At 43.2% G+C, this 24,281-nt stretch overlaps 1 protein-coding gene across 2 annotated transcripts; it reads left to right on the forward strand.

The window, feature by feature from the left end:
* The first annotated feature begins 576 nt into the window (after positions 1 to 576).
* LOC115459005 (angiopoietin-related protein 5-like) lies at positions 577 to 24,010 on the forward strand. Of its 2 annotated transcripts, XM_030188868.1 has the most exons (8): positions 577 to 660; positions 6,810 to 6,894; positions 8,112 to 8,130; positions 9,494 to 9,585; positions 12,965 to 13,013; positions 17,764 to 17,835; positions 18,063 to 18,248; positions 23,571 to 24,010. In XM_030188868.1, the coding sequence occupies exons 2-8, from the start codon at positions 6,814 to 6,816 to the stop codon at positions 23,867 to 23,869; spliced, it is 798 nt and encodes a 265-aa protein (XP_030044728.1). In that variant the 5' UTR covers positions 577 to 660; positions 6,810 to 6,813; the 3' UTR covers positions 23,870 to 24,010. The 2 variants fall into 2 exon arrangements, with proteins under 2 accessions (XP_030044728.1, XP_030044727.1); XM_030188867.1 differs by lacking the exon at positions 17,764 to 17,835 and having other exon boundaries at positions 12,965 to 13,085.
* The last annotated feature ends 271 nt before the right edge of the window (positions 24,011 to 24,281 follow it).

Genomic DNA, 24,281 nt, shown 5'->3' on the forward strand with positions numbered 1-24,281 from the left:
AGGGGTTTTTTTTTACAAAAAAAAAAATGTGTACACAAAAATGTCATGTAAGCCGCTTCGAATTTTAAATGAGTGACATATAAAGAAAAGTCAAATAAGTCATGATGGGATGTTTTCAGTGTTTTCACGTGATTTGATGCTATGTTTTTGTCTCCTAAATCTTATTTAGAGCAGGTTATAAATTTGTTAAATAAATAAAATGTAAAAAAAAATATCCTTTTGCATGTAAATTCATTTTTGTATTTTATTTTGAACATTTTGTTGGTTGTAGCCAGTTTGCTGTTAGTCTATATTTGGAACCTTTCTTGACGTGTCTGTTCTTCATGTATCTTTTCTTACTCAATCGGAGCACAGTCATTTGTGATCTCATCTTCTGCAGGTTGCATCAAAATGAATAATAACAACAACAACGTATTAAGCAGAAATTTCGAATTTCACCTGTCTCATCAGCTTTGCAGACAGGGAAACACCCTAATCACTCTTCCTCTAAGTGGTTAGTCCTGAAACCGTCCCCCCCCCCCAAGTGATTAAGCTGGTAGCACAACCCCTGCCCCTCCCCTTCTGACTAAGTGCTGGTCTTCCCTATTTATAAGAGCGGGTCTTCCCTCTGACTTCTATTGCATTGCCACAGTCCTTGCAGTGAGGCGTCTCTGCTGACAGGTAATGCTCACATCTGCTGAGAGAGGACTGGAAGCTGCTTTTATTCTCTTTAGTGCGTCTATCTGGTAGGAAAGAAAATGTTAAATGTCCACAGTTTTATTTTTTCCAGCTGAGGGGGAGGGTATGCTTGTATCTCAGAAGCCTAGTGGGTATGGTCTCGGGCATTATGCGTCTTATCAACATGGTAACATAGTAGATGACGGCAGAAAAAAGACCTGCACGGTCCATCCAGTCTGCCCAACAAGACAAACTCATATTTGCTAGTTTTTGTGTATATCTTACCTTGATTTGTAACTGTCATTTTCAGGGCACAGACCATACAAGTCTGCCCAGCACTATCCCCGCCTCCCAACCACTTTATCTCTTCTGTGCTGCCATGAGTGTGTGCAGTGCACATAAGTGACAGTCCAGGCTCCACGTTGCTAGACGAATCAACCAAAAGGTTGTAGAAAAATAGTTAACATCAACAAGAGGGGGGGAAATTAGGTTAGATTTAAAAGTAAATCTCCAAAGATGGCTATTTAGTTTGGATTTGAATATAGCCAAAGAGAGAGAGAGAGAGAGAGCAGGATGCACCAGGGGGCAGTGTCATCCCAGCTGTTAATTCTTTAGATCACATTACACAATATTTTTGTTTACTAATGACTTGTTTAATTAACATTATCTGGGAAGTAAAACCCCTCTAGTGTCCAATGTCCCCATCGATCTGTTCCCATATGGCTTATTATGGGAACATTGGACACTAAAGGGTTAATATAACGTGGTAACATAGTAGATGACGGCATAGAAAGACCTGCACGGTCCATCCAGTCTGCCCAACAGGATAACTCATATGTGCTACTTTTTGTGTATACCTGACCTTGATTAGTATCTGCTATTTTCACGGCACAGACCGTAGAAGTGTTGCCCTGCCCCCCCCCCCCCCCCCCCCCCCCACCACCACCACCACCGATAGTTAGTGTACAACTTTCAGTGGTGGAGCGGATAATTACTACTAGCTGAGTGGAAGGTTGCCCTTCTTCGTCAGATCGGAAATAAGCAAATGTGCTAGCTGACAGTGTATATAAGTGAAAACATTCAAGCATTACTATGACAGTAAAATAGATACCATTGGAGATTCTACATGGAATGTTGCTATTCCACTAGCAACATTCCATGTAGAAGGCTGCGCAGGCTTCTGTTTCTGTGAGTCTGACGTCCTGCACGTACGTGCAGCAGACTCACAGAAGCAGAAGCCTGCGCGGCCACATTGGTGATCTACAAGGGCTGACTTCTACATGGAATGTTGCTAGTGGAATAGCAACATTCCATGTAGAATCTATAGAAATCAAACAAAATAAAACATGGAAAAGAAAATAAGATGATACCTTTTTTATTGGACATAACTTAATACATTTCTTGATTAGTTTTCGAAGGTTGCCCTTCTTCGTCAGATCGGAAATAAGCAAATGTGCTAGCTGACAGTGTATATAAGTGAAAACATTCAAGCATTACTATGACAGTCTGACAGGGTGGGAGGATGGGGTGGGTCGGAGGTATGCATGGGGACATCAAAGCATAGCATTGATATTCTACATAGACATCACATGAACAATACTGGTGCCAGTAGGGCTCCCACCCCTGTTGGTCAGCATTTTACAGGACCAGGACACTGTACCAGTGACTTCACAGTGAGAATCCTGAAAGGTAACTTTAAAACCATACAAGAACGTAAGACCTTTGAAGTCAGAATGATTGAATATTTTAACACCTAACAGAAAGGACTTAACAAGGATCTGGGGTTCCTAGCCCATTATAAACCATAAAGCTGTATTCTCTGTTGATCACCCCACCCCTCACCTATCCACACCCATCCTGTTAGAATATCAATGATATGCTTTGATGTCCCCATGCATACCCCCACCCTCCCACTCTGTCAGACTGTCAAAGTAATGCTTTGATGTTTCTCTTATATACAGGGCCGTGCCTAGGGTCTCTGGTGCCCCCCTGCAGACTATCAGTTGGCGCCCCCCCCCCCCCCCCCGGTCTAGTATAAAATGCCATAAATAAATAAATAAATATAAACTTTTAACGTTGAGAACTTGATTATCAAAGTGCACATATTCCAAACACTATAATGAAAATAAAATGATTTTTTCTACCTTTGTTGTCTGGTGACTTTGTTTTTCTGATCATGCTGGCCCGGTACCTGATTCTGCTGCTATCTGTCCTCTTAATTCCATTTCCAGGTCTTCCTTTCCATTTATTTCTTTACTTTCCTCCTTTCTTGCCTTACATTGGTAAGTAAAAGCTGGGTCCTCTGCAGACTTGATTGTCCAGTGGATCCAGCTTCTGCCTATTTTCTCCATCCATGTGCAGGTTTTCTCCCTTTTCCCTCATCTCATCTGCTTCCTCTCTCTTCCCTCCCCTCCATCCATGTCGATCATTTCTTCTCTCTCCCTTCCCCTCCATCCATCTGCATCGCCTTCCTCTGTCTTCCTTCCCCTCCATCCATGTTCAGAATTTCTCCCCTTCATCCACGTGCATCTCCTTCCTGTCTTCCCTCCCCTCCATCCATGTCCAGCAACCCTCCTCTCCCACCTGCCTTCCCCTCCATCCACCCATGTCCAGCACCTTCCCTCTTTCTCTCCTACCCTTCCATCCAGTGTCATCCCTCTTTCTCTCTCCATCCTTCCACCCATTACCCTCTCTCAATCCTTCCATCCATTGTCTCCCTCTATCTCCCCTTCCTTCTAGACAGTTCTCTTTCTCGACCCTTTTCCATTCAGCATGTCCTCTCTCTCCCCATCCTTCCAGTGTCTTTTCTCTTTCCCTCCCTACCAGCGTCTTCCCTCATTCTGACCCCTCCTTCCAGCATTTTTCCTTTCTCAGTCTGACAGCTAGGGTCTCCCCCAGTTTCTCCCCAGCAGCTTCTCTCTCTCTCCTACCCATGTCCCCTCTTTCCACTCATCTCTCTCTCTCTCTCTCTGTACCCCCTTCCATCCAGCATCTTCTCTCTAGCTCTCCCCTGCTCTTTTCCATGTCCCTGGCTCTCCCCTGTTCTTTTCCATTGCCCCTCTTTCTGTCCCCATCTCTTTCTGGCTCTCCCCTGCTTTTTTCCATGTCCCTGGCTCTCCCCTGCTCTTTTCCATGGCCCCTCTTTCTCTCCCCATCTCTTTCTGGCTCTCCCCTGCTTTTTTCCATGTCCCTGGATCTCCCCTGCTCTTTTCCATGGCCCCTCTTTCTCTCCCCATCTCTCTCCTCCTACCGTTTCCAGCCATGTTCTCTTCTCTCCCTCCGGGCCTCTTTACAGTTCCAGTTACCCAGTTCCAGGCTGGAAATTTTGGGACAGTCCTGCATTTCTGCCCATTCTATGCTGTTGCATTATGGGACTCGAAGCACTCAATGGGCACTACAAATCCCACACTGTTTTGGGATATAAGTTCAAAACCAGGATTGCCCCAAAATCTCCAGCCTGGAACTGAATAGCTTGGCATCTCTGCAGCTCTGCCCTTCCCTACCCTTCATGCCCCAACATCTGCGCTGCCCTTGCCTACCCCTTTCCCCATCCTTCCTTGTAACTCAACATCAGTCCTGTCCTTCCCTTCCCCCATAGCTCAGCATCAGCTCTCCTACCTACTCATAGTTGGGAACAGTCCTGCCCTTCCCTCCCCCATAGTCTAACATCTCCTCTTCCCTTCTTACAGATGGACCCACACATCGGCGGTCCCTTATTTCTAATCTTTTTGCTATTGTTTTCAATAGCATTTACTATCATTGTGGGTTAAGTCTAGATAGCCTCCCCCCCCCCCCCAGTCCAGCACCGCTGTTTTCCCTCTCTCCACCCCCCCCCCCCCCCCCGAGCACCGCTGTTTCCCCCCCTCTCTCTCCAACGCTTTGTTTTCCCCTTTTTCTCTCCCCCAAGTCCAGCGCCATTTTGTTCCCCCCTCCTCTCTCTCCCCGTGTCCAGCGCCCCTTTTGTCACTCCTCCCTCCACGGACCGTCAAACCTTACCTTAGCAACGACGAAAGCACACTGCCCACATGGCCACATCCTTCCCTCGCTCCTCCGAGTCCTGCTCTCGCTCACACACTTCCTGTTTGCGCGAGGGTGGGACTCGTGAGTGACGAAAGCAGAGGGAAGGATCCGACGCCGGCTGGGCTCAAATCAGCTTCTTCTTGCTGCAACAAAGTAAGAGAAAACTTGACAGTCGGGGCCCGGGGGTGGGAGGATGAGAGGGAGAACGGAACGTGGTTGGTGGTAGGCTTGGGAAGGGGCTGGGTCTCGGGAGGCGTGTTGCGGAACGGTAGGTGGGAGGAAAGGGAGGGGAGGAAGCACAAATTTTAAAAAATGTGCCTGCCTGCATTTTTTTTTTTAAATCCGTTTTTAGCTACGCCACTGCCCGGGGGAGGATATGCGAGGGGATGTTGGATGGGCGGGCTCCAGCGCTGCTGTCGGGGTCCGGGAGCTGAGGTAGGTGGCGGCGGTAAGCATGGCGCGGCGGCGCCCTCCAGAGGTTGGCGCCCCCCTGCCATGCTTACCTCGCTTACCGGGTTGGCACGGCCCTGCTTATATATACTACCTGCTACCACATTTGCTTATTTCCAATCTGACGAAGAAGGGCAACCTTCGAAAGCTAATGAAGAAATGTATTAAGTTATGTCCAATAAAAAAGGTATCATCTTATTTTCTTTTCTATGTTTTATTTTGTTTGATTTCTATTGATAACCTGATAAAGATATAATCTCTCAGTGATTAAGGGCTCAATGTGTATCAGGAAGATTCTGTTTCCTTGCCAGTTGAATGGGTAGCTTTGTGCTACTAATGCTGCTGTAAAAACAGGCTTCGGAGTAGCTAAGGGATACCTTAAGAATGTTCCCAGTTAAGGAAAAACAGAAGTTTACAAAGCTTCATTTGTTGTGGTTAAAGAGGGCTCTGAATCATCATGCGTCAGCTGTTTCCCCCTCTGATGCCATCTGAGCAGCAGCCCAGCAAAAGGGAAGTGGATGCCTGGCACTGTGGGTTGGAGCTAGCTGTAGCTGTGACAGACAACTTTTAGCTGCAGGGTTCATGCTTATAAGTCACGTCTTGGATAACCTTGTAAGTTATTACTGGCGAGCAGCAGCAATAACTTTTCAAAGGTTACCAAAATTCAGGATACTTCTGAACAAGGATCGCTTGAAAGAACAGTAAGCAAAGCACTATGGGGTCCTTTCACAAAGCTGCGGTAAAAGGGAGCCTGCGCTAGCATTGGCATGTGGGTTTTTTTTAATGTGCGCTGAGGCCCCCTTTTACCAAAGTGGGTAAAAGGTTGTCCGTTTTTGACGAAAAGAAATGGCTCTGCAGTAAGTGAACCACTTACCGCACAGCCATTTTACTACTACTACTACTCATCATTTCTACAGCGCTACTAGACGTACGCAGCGCTGTACACTTGAACATGAAGAGACAGTTCCTGCTCGACAGAGCTTACAATCTAATTAGGACAGACAAACAGGACAAACAAGAGATCAGGGAATATTAAAGTGAGGATGATAAAATAAGGGTTCTGAACCAGTGAACAAGGGTTAGGAGTTAAAAGCAGCATCAAAAAGGTGGGCTTTTAGCCTAGATTTGAAGACGGCCAGAGATGGAGCTTGACATACTGGCTCAGGAAGTCTATTCCAGGCATATGGTGCAGCAAGATAAAAGGAACGGAGTCTGGAGTTAGCGGTGGAGGAGAAGGGTGCAGATAAGAGAGATTTACCCAGTGAACGGAGTTCCAAGGGGGGAATGTAGGGAGAGATGAGAGTGATTTTGGTGGGGATCCCTTACCGGCACCCATTGAGATGGCAGTAGGGGCTTCTACGCTAACCTGGAGGTAACTGAGCAGCACACGGCAATATCTGATTACTGTCGGTTAAGTTCTGGTGCTACAAAAATTAATTCCCATAGCACCCAAAATGGTACGCTGGGGATGGGAACTACCACCGGGCTCCTGCAGTACCCTGGTGGTATTTCCAGATTGGTACCCGGCAAGCCTGTTGCCATGCATGAAAGGGCCTCTATGCTTTTTAAAGTAACTTTAAGTACTACAAATGTGTTTGAATTGTATCATTTGTGCTTATAGAAAGGAGATAGGCAAAGGATAAGGACGGCTCTAACACATTTTTTTTTCTGGTTTTATTAAGGAAAATGAATCCGGCAATCTCACTAAAATGTTTTTCTGGCATAGCAATACTACTATGCCTCTCTTTTCACCAAGTCAGACCACAGGTAAGAGACCTTGCTTGGCTGAGGGGGGTAAGATGAGAGAAAGCAAAAAGAGAACAGAGTCTTAAGGGCAGCCACAAACCTTGCCGAAAAACTGATGGCCTGTTGTGAATGTGGCTTACTGAATACACCCTGCGAACTACGCTATGGCACTCATTTTCAAAAGAGAAAAAACACCTCCAAAGTGGCACAACGCAGCAGATGGCTGTCTTCTTGCAAAAATGTCTAAAAGTCATGATTTTCAAAACTCGGAATTGGGATGTTTTACTCTGCAGTCCATCTAAATTGCAGGGGGGGGGGGGCCATATTGGAGGCATGTTTTGGGTGGGACTTGGACAGGTTTAAAATCTGGATGTTTTTCAGCGATAATGGAACACAGACAAAGGCCCAGGGCAAAAAAAAAAAGAAGTTTTTATATAGATCTGTTTCAGAAAAGGTGCCCTAACAGAGCAGCTGACCACTGAGGGGATTAATGCATTACCCCCTCTTAATACCCCAGTGGTCAATGAACCCCTCCCACTCCCCAAGATGTGACAGTAGATATCAGGCGTTATGACAGCTCTCTATATTATGGCCATTCCTAGTGGTCAGTGCAGTGGACAGTGAACAATGGGGCACAGGTTCAATTCCCACTTTAACTCTTTCATTTCAGTACAAATATGTGAGCCCTTCTGGAACATACAAATACCTCCTAAACCTAACTCTATAACTGACCTGCAAGTCTGAGGTCTATTGTAATGGTGGACCTTTAGGTACCGTAGGCTTTCTCAGTTCTGAAGGGCTCACTGTACAATATAAAGGGGTTTAGGTGGGATTTGTACCTGGGTCCTTTAATGTGAAGTCCACTGGGCTGCCCCTCTGCACTGCTGGGATGTCTATGTGGCCAGTTTTTCCCTGGGGATTTTTTTTAATTAAATGGTCTTAGAGATGAATGTGTTGAGCATGAAGCATATAGTTCCAAGCTATAATCAAACCAGAAATTTAGACATTTTTCTGGTTCAGTTATGGCTGTGAGCTAGAAGGGTTGTGATGTTTTCTGTAAAAGTCTCAATTCAGACTTAGACGAAATATTGAAAATGCCCCTCCACAGTAGAAGGCAAGATGTCTTGCACCAATTTTCTTGATAACCAATTTAACTTGCAAATCATTTTATTAGGGGGGAGGGGAAATGTAAGATTGCTGCACTTCCAAAGTAAAATATATACTTTTTCTTTTGACAGAAAGTACCTCTTCCAGAAGGTAAGACATTTCTGAACTTTATTTATGTGAGCTATTATGCCATTTGGAATTTATATATTTCAAACAGGAAAAAATATTATGAATAAGTGACATCATATTATCTGGTTCCATTGACATTACATACATTTGTAAAAGTTACTGGCCATTTTGTTGAGTAGTAAACAGATTACATATGATGAAAAGGGAGATGTGGACCTGAAGAGCCTTCCAATCATGGCCTGAGCTTTGGGAACGCCTTAGCACTTTAAATCTTGCACAGGAGCGGAGCATAGCATATGTCATGGTGACAAGTAAATTCTATTAATGCAATTATATTGCTGATTTCACAGTTCTCGATCTAAGGAAGATCTATCTACCATGCAATGTGTATTAATTTCAGCTTTGAACTGATCACTGAATGTACTGAAAACAAACATGAGATGCATTACAGGAAAACATTTTGACCACAATGTAAGCTCTGATTGTCTGGTTCAGGATTTGCTTACTTGTCTAATGCCATACACAATGAGATTTAGTGGCTCAATTAGACACAGGGAGTTTTCTCTTTAAGTTCAAATTAAATCTCTTGTTACATCTGGTCCAAGTAGAGAAAGCTGATTCTTCTTCATGTTTCCTACTGTTTGAAAACACCAACTAATGCAATGTGTGTAGAACACTCAAATCTGTCTGTAAACCAAATTTAATGAATTAATGGAGATACTATTGTTAGCCTGCTTCGCAAAGGGAGGAGAGCTCATGTGGGTCTGCATCAGGGGTTCTGAACCCAGTCCTTGGGTCATACCAAGCCAGTCAGGTTTTCAGAATACACACCAGGAAAAGGCATGACATACATTTGCACGCACTGTCTCTATTCTATGCAAACTTATCTCATGTACATTCATTGTAGCTACCTTAAAAACCAGGCTGGATTGGTGTGTCCCAGGACTGGGTTCAGAACCACTAATATATCTATATCTACATTTATATACTATGTTGTGAGTCCTATTCACTCCAAAATTTCAGGGCAAGCCAAAGAGGATCCCAACAAGTGGACTGTTTTCGAATCTTAAAAATATACAAGGTTTCTTGTACACCCCAGGGAGCAATAGGCTTCTTAACTAATGTGGAATTTCTTGCATTTTTAAGAAGTGATAAGAGGACTAATGTGACATCAGAACTATATACAGTATAAAGATGTTTAATGCTGAGGCCTCGATGCCTACGATAATTGTTTTGGATTATAGACCTCTGCAGCAGCAGTAGTCAAATCTTGGTGCTTTTGTTTAAAAAAAAAAAAAAAAAGAAATTAGCCAAAAAAGATGCTACACCTGTTTTTCATCCGTAGTTGACATATTGCTTATTCTTTCATTTTTCTGTTTCAAAGGTGAGGATTGTTCCGACATCAGGAAGAAGAATCCTTCGTCAGCCAGTGGAGTATACTGGATAAAACCAGCAGGAGCCACACAATCTTTCCAGGTAGATCTACAGATCATCTTTTCCTTAATTTAAAAAAAAAAAAGTATCAAAACTTCATAGGACACTGAGATTAATATCCATTATGACCACAAGGAAATGTTTCTTGAATCTTTAATAGACTCGTATGTATTAAAAAGTTAATGAAGAACACATGATTAAAAAAAAAAAAAGTATTCCAGGAGTTTTGAATTTTTAGACCAATACTTAGGGAAACTCCATGGCTTACAAGCAGAAGTAAAATCATAATCTAACCCCACTGTTTACTAAGCCACTCGGCAATACCCACACAGCCCATTTAAAGTGAATGGGTTGTGTCAGCATCAGCGCAATGGCAGCCACTAGCATGGCTTGGTAAACATTGGGGGGGGGGGGGGTAAGGTTTTGTTTTGTTTTCATTTGACATAGATCAGAGATTCCAAAATTTGTGATCCAGCTGCAATGTCTATTTTTGTAAACTAAGGGGTAGAGAAGGGATTTGGGATTTAGCTCGCACCTTTTTTCAGTAGTAGCTCAAGGAAAAGAACATTCACACAGAATATTTCCCTCTCCCCAGAGGATTTACAGTTTGCATTTTGTACCTGATTGAAATGCAAAAGTCGCATATCTTCTGTTCTGCAAACATTATACCAAATTAGCAATGACATATTAAGGTCCATTTTAGGTAGATCACAGAAATTGGAATTGCTGCATCCAGGCTGGAATGTGTACAATTCCAGTAATATTTTAGAAAAGGATCTGACAGTGTAGATCTATTTCTAACATAGGTGCAAGAATGCAGATGTATGTGGCTAGAGCATCCATTTAGAAGTATTAACATAAGTATTGCCATACTGAGGACAGACTGAAGGTCCAATAGTGGCCAATCCAGGTCACAAGTATCTGGCAAGATCCCTAAACAGTAAAACAGATTTTATGCTGCTTATCCTAGAAATACACAGTGGATTTTACCCCCAAGTCATCACCGGGACCTGATGGTATTCATCCCAGAGTATTAATAGAACTAAAAAATGAACTTGCGGAGCTACTGTTAGAAATATGCAATCTGTCCCTAAAATCGAGTGTAGTACCGGAAGACTGGAGGGTAGCCAATGTTACTCCGATTTTTAAGAAGGGTTCCAGAGGAGATCCGGGAAATTATAGACCGGTGAGTCTGACGTCGGTGCCGGGCAAGATGGTGGAGGCTATTATTAAGAATAAAATTGCAGAGCATATACAAAAACATGGACTGATGAGACAAAGTCAGCACGGATTTAGTGAAGGGAAGTCTTGCCTCACCAATCTAATGCATTTTTTTGAGGGGGTAAGCAAACATGTGGACAATGGGGAGCCGGTTGATATTGTATATCTGGATTTTCAGAAGGCGTTTGACAAAGTGCCGCACGAAAGACTCCTGAAGAAATTGCAGAGTCATGGAATCGGAGGTAGGGTATTATTATGGATTAAGAACTGGTTGAAAGATAGGAAGCAGAGAGTAGGATTGCGTGGACAGTATTCTCAGTGGAGGAGGGTAGTTAGTGGGGTCCCGCAGGGGTCTGTGCTGGGTCCGTTGCTTTTTAATGTATTTATAAATGACCTAGAGATGGGAATAACTAGTGAGGTAATTAAATTCGCCGATGACACAAAATTATTCAGGGTCGTCAAGTCGCAGGAGGAATGTGAACGATTACAGGAGGACCTTGCGAGACTGGGAGATTGGGCGTGCAAGTGGCAGATGAAGTTCAATGTTGACAAGTGCAAAGTGATGCATGTGGGTAAGAGGAACCCGAATTATAGCTACGTCTTGCAAGGTTCCGCGTTAGGAGTTACGGATCAAGAAAGGGATCTGGGTGTCGTCGTCGATGATACGCTGAAACCTTCTGCTCAGTGTGCTGCTGCGGCTAGGAAAGCGAATAGAATGTTGGGTGTTATTAGGAAGGGTATGGAGTCCAGGTGTGCGGATGTTAAAATGCCGTTGTATCGCTCCATGGTGCGACCGCACCTGGAGTATTGTGTTCAGTACTGGTCTCCGTATCTCAAAAAAGATATAGTAGAATTGGAAAAGGTACAGCGAAGGGCGACGAAAATGATAGTGGGGATGGGACGACTTTCCTATGAAGAGAGGCTGAGAAGGCTAGGGCTTTTTAGCTTGGAGAAGAGACGGCTGAGGGGAGATATGATAGAAGTGTATAAAATAATGAGTGGAATGGATCGGGTGGATGTGAAGCGACTGTTCACGCTATCCAAAAATACTAGGACTAGAGGGCATGAGTTGAAGCTACAGTGTGGTAAATTTAAAACGAATCGGAGAAAATTTTTCTTCACCCAACGTGTAATTAGACTCTGGAATTCGTTGCCGGAGAACGTGGTACGGGCGGTTAGCTTGACGGAGTTTAAAAAGGGGTTAGATAGATTCCTAAAGGACAAGTCCATAGACCGCTATTAAATGGACTTGGAAAAATTCCGCATTTTTAGGTATAACTTGTCTGGAATGTTTTTACGTTTGGGGAGCGTGCCAGGTGCCCTTGACCTGGATTGGCCACTGTCGGTGACAGGATGCTGGGCTAGATGGACCTTTGGTCTTTCCCAGTATGGCACTACTTATGTACTTATGTACTTATGTACTTAATAATAATATAGAAATTTAACAGAGGAAATGCAGCAACTTACACATGTAAGCGTCAAGATTTACACATGTAACAGAGTATTTCAGAACTTGCACTTGGATATGTTGGCATTAACACCTCTATGTCTGCCATTTTGGAAAGCTATTTATGTCCTACCAATCAACTGCAGAGGGCACAATCTTTTATTTTGTTTCAATTTGGAGGAGGAGGAGATAAACCATGGAAGATTAGGAGGATGCTTCCCTTAATTCTTCCTGTACAGGGCTGGCCAAAATGAGCACTTTTAAAATACACATATGTGGTAGGGAGCAGCTGTAAATCCCAACATGGACATGGGGGATACAGGGGGTAAGAACATAAAAATGTAAAAATAGCCATAATGATCCATGTAGCCCAGTATCCTGCTTCCAGCAATGGCCAATCCAGGTCACAAGTACCTGGTAGAAACCCAAACAGTAGCAACATTCTATGCTATCAGTCTGACCCCCCCTCCCCGCCCCCCCCATGCAATCTACATTTGTAAATACCGGTTTTCTACAATTGGCTTTTACATGTGTGTAGTATTTACATGTGCAAATCACGATTATGGCTTTTGAATAAGGACCATGTAGAAAAGACAGCAGTGGCATTTACATTCTGAAATCATTCCCTGAACTTGTGTAATGCAAAACATAATGTAAAAGAGGAGTTGTTGGTTAACCAACACGAGACTCGCACTCTTTAAATGAACCGCTTTGCACAGCAGTAGCTTATTTTGCATGGCTCCCTATGCACAGGTCGCTTGTGAGATGAACGAGGATGGAGGGTGGACTGTCATTCAGAGACATAACGGTGAAAACTCCCTGGACTTTGAGAAAACGTGGGCAGAGTATAAGACAGGATTTGGAAACCCTTCAGGTAGGTGAAGACTCTGGTATTGGTTATTATCCTTGTCTCACACACAGCACGTAGTCCAGGATCTATTTATTTTTATTTATTTAAAATTTGCACAATCCACAACCAATGAACATGCACAATAAGCTTAACAAAACCAATATAAAATAAGGTCCAATTTATTGTCATCTAATCTGAACCAGATGATTCAAAACTGTATACTACAAGTCAAACAGCCCTCCAAAACAGATGAGCCTTCAGATGTGTATGAAAATGTAACTGATTTCTGTTTTTGTTTTTTGTTTTTTTTTTCATTTTGCTGAAAGCCAAAGGGGGAGTTGTCATAAAAATTGAGAAACGATAGTTATCTAACCTTATTTGCCTAAAAAATGGTATATTTAATATTAATGTGTCTGTGGATCACAATGCACAAAGGGCCACTGGGGCCAAAGCATTCAATAAAAAAAAAATCAGTAATGTTTTAAACTGAATTCTCAATTTTAACTGGAAGTCAGTGGAGATCCTTCAGACTCTAGACTTTGAGCCTTAATACTGTTCTTTCCAAACCTGTGTTCAAGGCAAGTTACAGATTCAAGGACAGTGGCTAGGTTGCTTCCCCTAAAACTTGTAATCTAACATCCTGCATCCCAATATGCAAAAGCATTTATCTGGGCAGCAGCACCTGCCAGTCACATAAACCCCAACATTTCAACATGATTGAAGGTGCCAAACAGAATACAAATTACTCCCCCAGGACACAAGTGAAGGAACTGAGGTGCTCAGCATCCATCAGCACCCACAGAGCTGGCTTCTATGCACCTAGATAAGTTCTACTGGCCAAGGCCAGTTATGATTTTCAGCTGCATTAGCCATATAATACCACTGAAAATCATTGCACGTTTTATTACATTGTGATTGACTAATTAGGTCCTTTGCACTTATTTATATAGCAGTTTAATCAGTTCCCAAAATGGGACCCAGCCCAACTAACCCTCATCGAGGACAAATCTGGCCCATAATAAAGAAGTATAGGAAATTAAATATACTAGAGAGCATTCTGTTTCCTAAACCGGATGCGTATCCCAGTTTAAGTTCCCATTTTCAAGATTGAGATACAGAATCGGAAGCAATGTTCTCATGTTCCAGCAAAAGCTGCTCCAGCTGTGCAGGACCAAAAAATATATAGGGGTCCTTTTACAAAGGCATGCTGAAAAATGGCTTGCGGTAGTGTAGGCATGGGCTTTGGGTGCGTGCCGATACATTTCTTTTTTAGCGTGTCTGTAAAAGGCCCTTTTTTTGCCATAAAAGGACATGCAGCAAAATCAAAATTGCCGCGTATCCATTTTAGGTCTGAGACCTTACCACCAGCCATTGACCTAGCGGTAAAGAATCTGGGCGGTAGTGACTTCAGCGTGTCAAATGCTACTTGGTGTGTGTCTGTTACGCACGCCAGAAAATAAAAATTATTTTCCAGAAGCGCATAGCGGATGCGTGCCAAAATTGAAATTACCGCAAGGGCCACGCAGTAACCGGGCAGTAACTCCAATTTGGCATGCATTCCATGCGCGTAGGCACCTAAGCAGCTTAGTTAAAGGGCCCCATAATCTTTACCAGATAAAGAAATTAAACACATAGAAGGAAATTTAAAGAAACGTGCAACTTTAGCTGCCATGGAGTTTCAGCTATGAAATTTGGCTCACAGAACACAGCATCTTTCTTTTTTTGAAATAAAGATTTCGAAATCAATATCTTACCATTCTCAGATGCTAAAGTCACACAAGGTCATGGTGCTGCACTTTGCTCAGGTTTTTTTCCCATGTTAAAAACCCTTTTGACAGAGGGTGCTAATCTTGTGTTTTTTGTTTTTTTAATTTCTACTTTTTTTATATATAATTATTAAATGCAACTAAGAAAATTAGCAAAAGGTAAAGAAATTACAACATCCAATTCAATAAATACATTTATTTCGGCATATATTCCAAATTTTCCAATCAATATTGTTCATTGCTTATTCTTGCTGTATACCGGCTTGAGTGAATTCCTTCAAAAAGAAAGTAAATATATCCAAATAGAGTAGTTACAGTTAACGGGATGATCTGTGTCTGTCTTAGGAAAGAGGTGGAGTGAAGGAGAAATGCCTCCTTGATTTATTTATGTGGATTTTTCTCGCTCCGTTTCTGTTGTAGCTCAAGGTGAGTTAGTGTATTTCCCTGTCCTTGAAGGGTGCTTAGTGACTTTTTCCCCCCCTTGGCTGGTGAGGGTCCCTAATTCCCATCAGCTGAAGACTTTGTCCAGTGTTGGTCTGCGGCGGCAGTGCCGCACTGCCTGCCCTGCTGTCTTCCCCTCACGTCCAGCGCTGGACGAAGTCTTCAGCTGGTGGGGATTAGGGACCCCCCACCAGCCAAGGTATTTGCAACAGTGGTGCTTCAGCTGGTGGGGGTTGGACTCCCACCAGCTAAGATGTACAGCGGCAGCAGAGGGGGGGGGGGGCGGTGACAGGGTGGCAACCAAAATGTGCAATTTTCAGAAGTTATCTATGGAGGGAAATAACTATCCAGGTAACCTGTCTGTTTGAAAATTGCCCATCATTTGCCTGCTTGAAAGCACACCAAGGACCAACAACCTCCATAATTTTTGGTAGAAAAGTAGGCTTTCCAAGAAGTGCATTTAGGGCAGGGGAGGGAAATAATGCATAGAATACATTTTTAAATCTTTGTGTGTTATTTTCAGTGGAAAGTAGAAAAAGCAGGTTCACATCTCTGTGGGTACTTTTTCCCTGAGCAATTTTCAAAAGGGAAAGCATGTTTGTACATTTTTCTTATGAAAACTGGTGCAAAGCTCATGAGCACAATTGTCCACAAACTGAGCATCAGTGTACCCAGTTTGGAAAATTGCCCCCTTTATAAAGCCAACATCCTATAACTTGAAAATATAGTTTGTGATGCTATCGGTGACCACACAAGTCACATTTCATAAAATGTGTATCTGGCAGTCCTATACCAAATAACAAGTGGGTCAATGTTCTAAGGGCTTATACATTTATACCCTAATTCTATATATGGTACTCAAAATTGCATGTGCAAATTTGGGCATGCATCCAATTTGCGCATACAATGTAATTGCATAATGAGCCAATTAGTGCTGATAATTGGGCACCAATAATAGCACTAATTGGCAATAATTTGAATTTATGCCTGTGTCTTTAGTCACTAATATGGAAGTGTAAATTTTACGTGCAGATCTGAAAAGGAGGTGTGGCCATGGGTGGGGTCACGGGCAGATGCAGTGTTACAGAATAAGGGAGATCCGTGCCTAATTTAGGCACGAGAACTTAGTCCAGGTTTCAGTTGGTATAAATCATCGCGCCCAAAATTGGGTGTGGTTCCTGGCACCAAATGCCATTCTATAAACGGTGTCCAACCCGAGCACCATTTTATAGAATGGACCTTCACACTAATTTTTTTTCAGCCCTTAGCGACTGCCACTAAACATGTAAGTCCTTTGTCCATAGATTTTCAGCAGCTAGTACTGCTGAAACTCTCTGTAACATAGTAGATGATGGCAGAAAAAGACCTGCACGGTCCATCCAGTCTGCCCAACAAGATAAACTCGTATGTGCTACTTTTTGTGTATACCCCAGTGGCGTAGCCAAGGGTGGGCCTGGGTGGGCCCAGGCCCACCCACTTTGGGCTCAGGCCCACCCAGTAGCAGCATACCTATGATGTGGCTGGCAGGGATTCCCAAGCCCCATCAGCCGAAAACTCCCAACAACTGTTCCTCCTGCATACATTATAAATAGCAGATCTTTGCCTGCAGCGACTGTTACATACTGCTCGCACCGGCCCCATAGCCTTCCCTCTGATGTATTCCCGCCTATGCGGAAACAGGAAGTTGTATCGGCAGGAAGGCTGTGGGGCCAACATGAGCAGTGTGTATTAGTTGCTGCTTGCTGCTGGTGAAAATCTGCTATTTAAAAGGTATGCGGGGGAGGGGGGATGTTTGAGATACCATATGGCATGCAGGCAAGAGAGGGAGAGACCAAATCATTTGTGCGACAAGGTGGAGTTCTTCTGCCCACCCATCTTGGGCCCAGGCCCACCCAAAATTGGGTGTCTGGCTATGCCCCTGGTATACCCTACCTTGATTTGTACCTGTCCTCTTCAGGGCACAGACCGTATAAGTCTGCCCCGCCTCCCACCACCGGCTCTGGCACAGACCGTATACCACATGGCACTATTTGGATAGATAAGATCAGAAGACATTAAACTGCTTAGCTATATGTATAGTGGCTGAATGTTACTGATATATGTTTAGCTGGTATCGGTGACCTACGTCACTATATGAATAGGGTGAACATTTTTTGGAATACCAGATGCCCCATTTTTATTTATTACCTCAGTTTTTTTTCTTCCTTAGTAGGGAGTTGTTTTCTGTTGTGGCTTTTTTTTTTCAGGGCTCCAAGTGAAATCTGTACTAATAGCCGTTGTTGGAGGCCATCTCTGTAGGTTATCCTGGGCAGGGAGTTCTGGTTTTCTTTTGTTAAATAATATTTATTTTAGCCCAAATTCTCTTCCCTTTCTGTCTTGAGCAAAAAGTAGTTTATTATATTATTATTTTTGCTCTCCAAAGTTTGGATTTTAGGGTGAATATATGCAATTGTTAAATGCTGTGGCCAGTGTTTTATTTTAAAATATTCAGAGACATAACGGTGAAAACTCTCTGGACTTTGAGAAAACGTGGGCAGGGTATAAGACAGGATTTGGAAACCCTTCAGGTAGGTGAAGACTCTGGTATTGGTTATTATCTGAATATTGGCCCTAATAATAATAGAATGGGTTCCTTAGGGTAAGAACTTTTTTAAATGTTCTGCAGATTTTCCCCTTAGTACATAGAATGAGCCAAAATCAAGAGAAATATATATTTGTTTTTGAGTTATCCAATGGTACTTTAAAGCTGTGACGTCTGAGCAATCTTTACAAAATAATTTAAAATCTCCTCCAGGTGAAGTCTGGCAGGGCCTAGACAACTTTTATTTCCTGACAAACCAGCCAAACAAGAAGGCACAGCTAGTCGTGAGTCTGCAGGCCTTCAGCGGTGAGACAGCCATTGCACAATACGATTCCTTCAAAGTTGGCAATGAAGCAAGCGCCTACCAGCTCTCTTTAGGTGCTTATTCTGGAACCGCAGGTGAGTATTAAGCCGAAAGTCTCTCAAGTACTAAAAGAATAGGAGCCGCAGGTCACTGCAAGATTCTGGAAAAGGCTTAGTGTTTTGTCAAGGAAGAAAGCTAACCATGGTTCAAATGGTGCAGACATACCTTCCAGGCAATTTTCCCTCTAAGCTGTGTGGATTACCTCCACTTACATTCTTGCCAGTGGTGATGCTGTTTCAATATACATTTTCAATAGCGAGAGAGACAGGCAAGTTCTACAGGACTCCAGAGGCCCTGTAGGCCCCTAGTGCCTGAAAACTCAATATTGAAACACCACCCCCTACTGGTACCAATGCAGTTGGAGGACTCCCACACTGCTTCCAGGGCAACAGTTGATACTGTCTGGTGTTAAAACACATAACGTCTGTTTCCCAAGGCAAGGTGTTAGTCTCTGTAAGGCCAAATTAAGAGTTGTGTTGCTACCAGGATTTCAGACTATTAGCAGCTCTGCTCAGTGACAGACTCGGGTCCATATTCAAAAGCACACCCTGCAAACCGGATAACACACCTGACTGGGATATTTAGAGGCACTTTCTGGATACTGCCTCTGCACTATGAGGGCACTGATTGGACAGAGTATGGGCAAAGCTAGGGCAATCCTGGAACGTTTCCAGATCGTGACAATAGCTGGATAACTTAGGATAGATAGAAAACTGTGCTAAGTTGTCTGGATAAGTTATCCAGATAGCAACAAAGGTTTCTGCTAGCTGGATAAATTCTGGAGCTGATTACCTTTATCTAGATATCCAGATAGTGGCACTGAATATCTGGAAATTTAGCTCCCGTGGCCAGCATTGTTGTTTTTAATACCTGCAGTAGTTACTAATGAAATTGTGTAGCTAGATATGCACATATAAGTACATATGGCAAGATGGCATTTACTTACATGTAGACTGGGGCCATAGTTTGGGTAGATGGGGTGATGTGTGTGGGTGTTTTATAACATACATCACAACGCACATAGAGAACACTCATGCACTTGCACCGTCTTTGGCGCAGGTGTTCAATTTGTGTGACAGAATTTGTGCACCATTAAGGTTAGTTCTGTGTGCGTATTTGATAAAACAGGCATAAAACTTTGCTATAGATGCTCTATTATAAAATTATCCCCTTCCCCCCCCCCCCCCCCCCCCCCCACTCCCCAAGAAGCAAATTTCAAAAACAAGTTGGGTGGGGGAAATGGCTTTTTACTCAGATAAATAGGCTTTCTGAAAATTGCCAGTTTCTCTTGTGAATAAGTCCAGACACATAGGGATTTCATGTCTATTCATACTTGCATTCTATGGAGGTATTTCCAAGGACAGAAAGAGGGTGGGTAATGCAGCAACACACAAACAGGACCATATCTTTATGGGTACTTATCCCTAGGCAATTTTCAAAGGAAAGTACACAGGGAGGTGTGTTTTCAAAGCACTTATAAAGTTACCTAGTAGCCTGTGGAACTTTGTAAATATGTGCTTTGAAAATGAGCCTCACTTTCCCTTTATGAACTGAAGCAAAGTTTGTTGCTAGAGACTTTGCAACTACCCATCACTATTTAAAACGTATCTTGAGATACAGATGAAAGTGTGTTACTATAATACGATCCACTCTCACACTTGCTCTCTTCAGGAGACTGACTCATCTTTTGATTTAAATGATAATTTTCCCACTGTCCCCTTCCTTTAGGTTCCTGGGCTATGATATATTTTCATGCGAGATAGACTGGAAAATGTTTAAAGTAGAAAAATAGACATGACAGCTGTAATTGTAGGAGACTGGGATGGTAAAAGAGTGCATTAATCATCTTCTATCCTACTCGAATCCAAGAAAGACCAACCAAAGATTTTTCTTTCTTGAAGAATTTCTGTTTGAACAACTGAATCTGAGGCAATTCCAGATTCACATGTACCCTTGCATTGAACTGACTCCTGGTGACCACACAGTGAGGGCCCCCCTCTTGTGCTTTTCTTGGCAAACCATTCCTGTATCATGCTGTTGTCTTCTCACACTGTGTGAGGTACCACTTTACCAATGCTGCCCAACATAGGAGGGTGTATTCTGGATTGGCAATGCTTCCAGGACCCACCCAGTATCGCACCTCAGCTAATGGAGGGTTAAATTACTTGCCCAAGGTTACAAAGAGCTACAGTGGGATTTGAACCTGTGGCTTCTGATTCCAAGCCTGTTGCTCTATTAGACCACTCCTGAAGCAGTTTGGAGAATACTAAATCTGAAAACTGTCCTCGGGAGTATTCAGTGTGGTGTGGAGAAGTGGCCTAGTGGTTAGGGTGGTGGACTTTGGTCCTGAGGAACTGAGTTCAATTCCCACTTCAGGCACAGGCAGCTCCTTGTGACTCTGGGCAAGTCACTTAACCCTCCATTGCCCCATGTAAGCTGCATTAAGCCTGCCATGAGTGGGAAAGCGTGGGGTACAAATGTAACAAAAAAAAATCTACTCTGATGTTGACACTATTCATAATGAATATCCATGAGATCTCCTGTATGTGTGTGTATATACACATATTGGAGATCTCAAGGATATTCATTATGGATAGCTTCATCACACATAACCTCTAACTCGGTGGTCTTCACTCCCAGTCTCTGAGAACTGCAACCAAGTCGAGCTGAAAACGGGTTTGCAGTCCTCAGAGACAGAGAGTTTGCCAGGACTGAACTTTGTTGCTTTAGGATTGCCAACTGGCTTCATTCCATCTAGGCAGGCTCAGTCAGTCCTGGTTTTACCTCGGTGCATCTGTGCCCTTGTAGTCCTGCTCACCTGGGGGAAAATCAGCTTTAAACATCCAGCAATAGCTTGGAATAAAAATAAATGTCATGCAATTACGGATGATTTTACAGTTCTTATGGCGACTTCTCATACTACTGGGTTGTCCATCGCAGTCGTAGAGCCATATTTTAAAGTTTCACAATTTTTGACCATGGTGGTTTAAGGTTAGAGCAAATTCCCAGAGCGATTTTAGTAACAAACTTGGATTTATACTTTGACATCCATACAGGAGTCAAATTTTAATGCAATGGCTTATGTGTAAGGCTTACAAATAATTCCCTATAGTCAAGAGCATGCCTCACACCAAGGAATAACTGCTTCCTTTTCCCTAGTGTAGCCAGACAGGAACGTGGAGGTTGCTGCTGGTTCCAAGCTGGAGTAACTCCACTAGAGGTGGTATGATTTTCTGTCAGGTCACAGAGCTGGTTCTCTTCTGAACTGTGGCAAATTGCTTCCTTGGCCCTAGTGTAGCCAGATAGTAGCTTGGAACCAGTGGCAGCCTCCACCTTCCTATCTGTTTGTTTATTTTTCTAAAACTCAGCACTGATTCCGTGGAAGATTTCATCATAGTTACCTAGAAGGTTTGAAAAATTAAATGTCTCCAATACCATGACAAAATGCAGTGCTCTAGAACATATCCCAGGGAAGCAGCATAGCCAACTACACTGCTGCCCTGGCCTATGCACTGAGCATTCTTGTTAGTGGCACAAAAATTTAAAAACAAAAACCCTTAGTAAATAGGAAAGTCATAACTGGGACACTTCAGAAAGAGGGAGTATTCAGCTAAGATTACCTAAAGCAATGTTGCTCTCATGTCACGTATCCATCACTTGGTTTCAGAATACCATCCCTTTCTCCTCCAGTCTTGTAGCTAACTGCTTCACCATCCTCAGGATAAAGTTATGATAGTTTGCCTAACTTTTATGTGGCAGGCATATGCATAACTTGCATCAATTTTCAAAAGGAAAGCATATGCATACTTTCTTTTTGAAAATTAGCCCACAGCAAGCACACATATATATTTATATCTGTTCTTCGGCATGCACAATTTCCAGGTTTAACTTAAATGCATATTTTATAAAGTATGTGCATTAGTCCAAAGCTGGCCCCAGTTCTGTCTCCTGGAATGATTCAGTTAGGTTGGATAACTTTATACCAGGGGCGTAGCCAGACACCCAATTTTGGGTGGGCCTGGGCCCAAGATAGGTGGGCAGAACTCCACCCTATCCAACGAGTGATTTGATCTCTCCCTCTGTTGCCTGCATGCGATATGGTCTCTCAAACATCCCCCCTTCCCTGCATACCTTTTAAATAGCAGATTTTCACTGGCAGCGAACAACAACTAATACGCACTGCTCATGTTGGCTCCACAGCCTTCTCTCTGATGCAACTTCCTGTTTCCAATAGGCAGGAATACATCAAAGGAAAAGCTGTGGGGCTGGTGTGAACAGTATGTGTCAGTCGCTGCTCGCTGCAGGCCAAGATCTTCTATTTACAAGGTATTCAGGAGGGACAGTTGTTGGGAGTTTTCGGCTGGTGGGGCTTGGGGATCTCTGCTAGCCACATCATAGGTGTGCTGCTACTGGGTGGGCTTGAGCTCAAATTGGGTGGGCCTGGGCCCACCCTTGGCTACGCCACTGCTTTATACACAGAAGCTGATGTAGATGCATATGTTGAATTACATGGACTCTGGACAAGCTTAAAAAATTACTGTTACCACCAAAATGATTTGCTTCCATACTGGTCACCTTGTCAATGGACAAATTTGGAACAGTGCACTTCCTTAAGTCTTAACTGCTTAAAACCTGCAACTCAAAAGCTGCATAAAGTCTATATCAGTTCCTGAGATAAGCTTAGGTGAGCCTATAGAACCCTATATATATGATGGAAGGTATAAGCCACTGAGCTGTGTATTCCAGATGTTTGATTGCTATTCCCCATCAATGTTCTTACGGAATTCTCCCCCCCCCCCCCCCCCCCCCCCCCCCAGAATCCAAATTATAACAGTTGTAGTCCTGTCATGTTTTATGAAGCATATAATTCAAGGGCACTCACAACTATGTCATATATAGAAAGAACCCTGGCTTTTGGAAGGAGAGATTAGCAAAGACATACCTAGAATAAAAAGTGAAAGGAATACAACTGTAGCCCTGGAATTGTAGCTGAGCTCTTAACTCTTTGTTGGTCAATAGAAAAGTGGTTGTAGAAACCTTTGCATTCACTGCTATGGACCTGTATATACTGAGCTCTGTACTCTCTGGTACTTTCTGGGCTCCAAATGAGATAAATGGTTCATCTAATTTCTTCTTGGCAGTAATTTAACTAGTGTGATCTTCATGCCAGTTGGTGTTATCATATACACAGGATAATACTTTGTGTACAGGATTCCTCATACATATATATCCTTCAAGGCGCATAGTATCACCATTGTGCTTTGCCTTGCAAATATTTAAAATGCTTAGTTTATGGCAGGTCTTCCCATTCCCCTGCACTGAAATATGACTAACAAAAGCATTGTCTTTGCTCACAGGAGATGCATTCCGAGGGCTAAATGACGGCGACCAGGACCACAAAAGCCAGGAAGGTAGCAAGTTCAGCACCAAGGACAAAGACAATGATAATTGTGACCCCTGCTTCATGGGTGATATTGCATTTCCGAGCTGCAGCACGTCCTCAGGCTGGTGGTTCAGCAGCTGTGGCATGGCAAATCTGAATGGGCAATGGCATCCCCAGACCAACTATATTGGCTGGGCCTCTGGGTTGCACTGGAAAACCTGGAAAAATTTAGAGTCCTTGAAGAGCAGTGTCCTCAAAATCAAAACAGCTTAATTGCACTTTCAATAAAGGACAGAAGGAGTAGTGGAAAGCATCCTGTCTTATCAATAAGTGTTAAGGAACCTAAAGCTGCACTGTAGGATCTTATTCAATAAGTTACTAACAGAAAACTAAATAAAAATGTCATAAACAAGACCAGTGTGGGAATTTATTTCCTTTCTTTGGATTTAACTCATGCCTGTTCACTGGCAGCTCGAGGCAAATTACATTCAGGTACTTATACCCCATGCTCAAGCAATGGTCTCTGTCTTCTCCATCTCTCCCTCCCAACATCAAGCTGTCCTGATTGTCCTGGTAGCACATCCTTCAAAGAGCCCCATGCTCAAGCAATGGTCTCTGTCTTCTCCATCTCTCCCTCCCAACATCAAGCTGTCCTGATTGTCCTGGTAGCACATCCTTCAAAGAG

The sequence above is a fragment of the Microcaecilia unicolor genome, unplaced genomic scaffold (assembly GCF_901765095.1).
Source record: "Microcaecilia unicolor unplaced genomic scaffold, aMicUni1.1, whole genome shotgun sequence".
Lineage (NCBI taxonomy): Eukaryota > Metazoa > Chordata > Amphibia > Gymnophiona > Siphonopidae > Microcaecilia > Microcaecilia unicolor.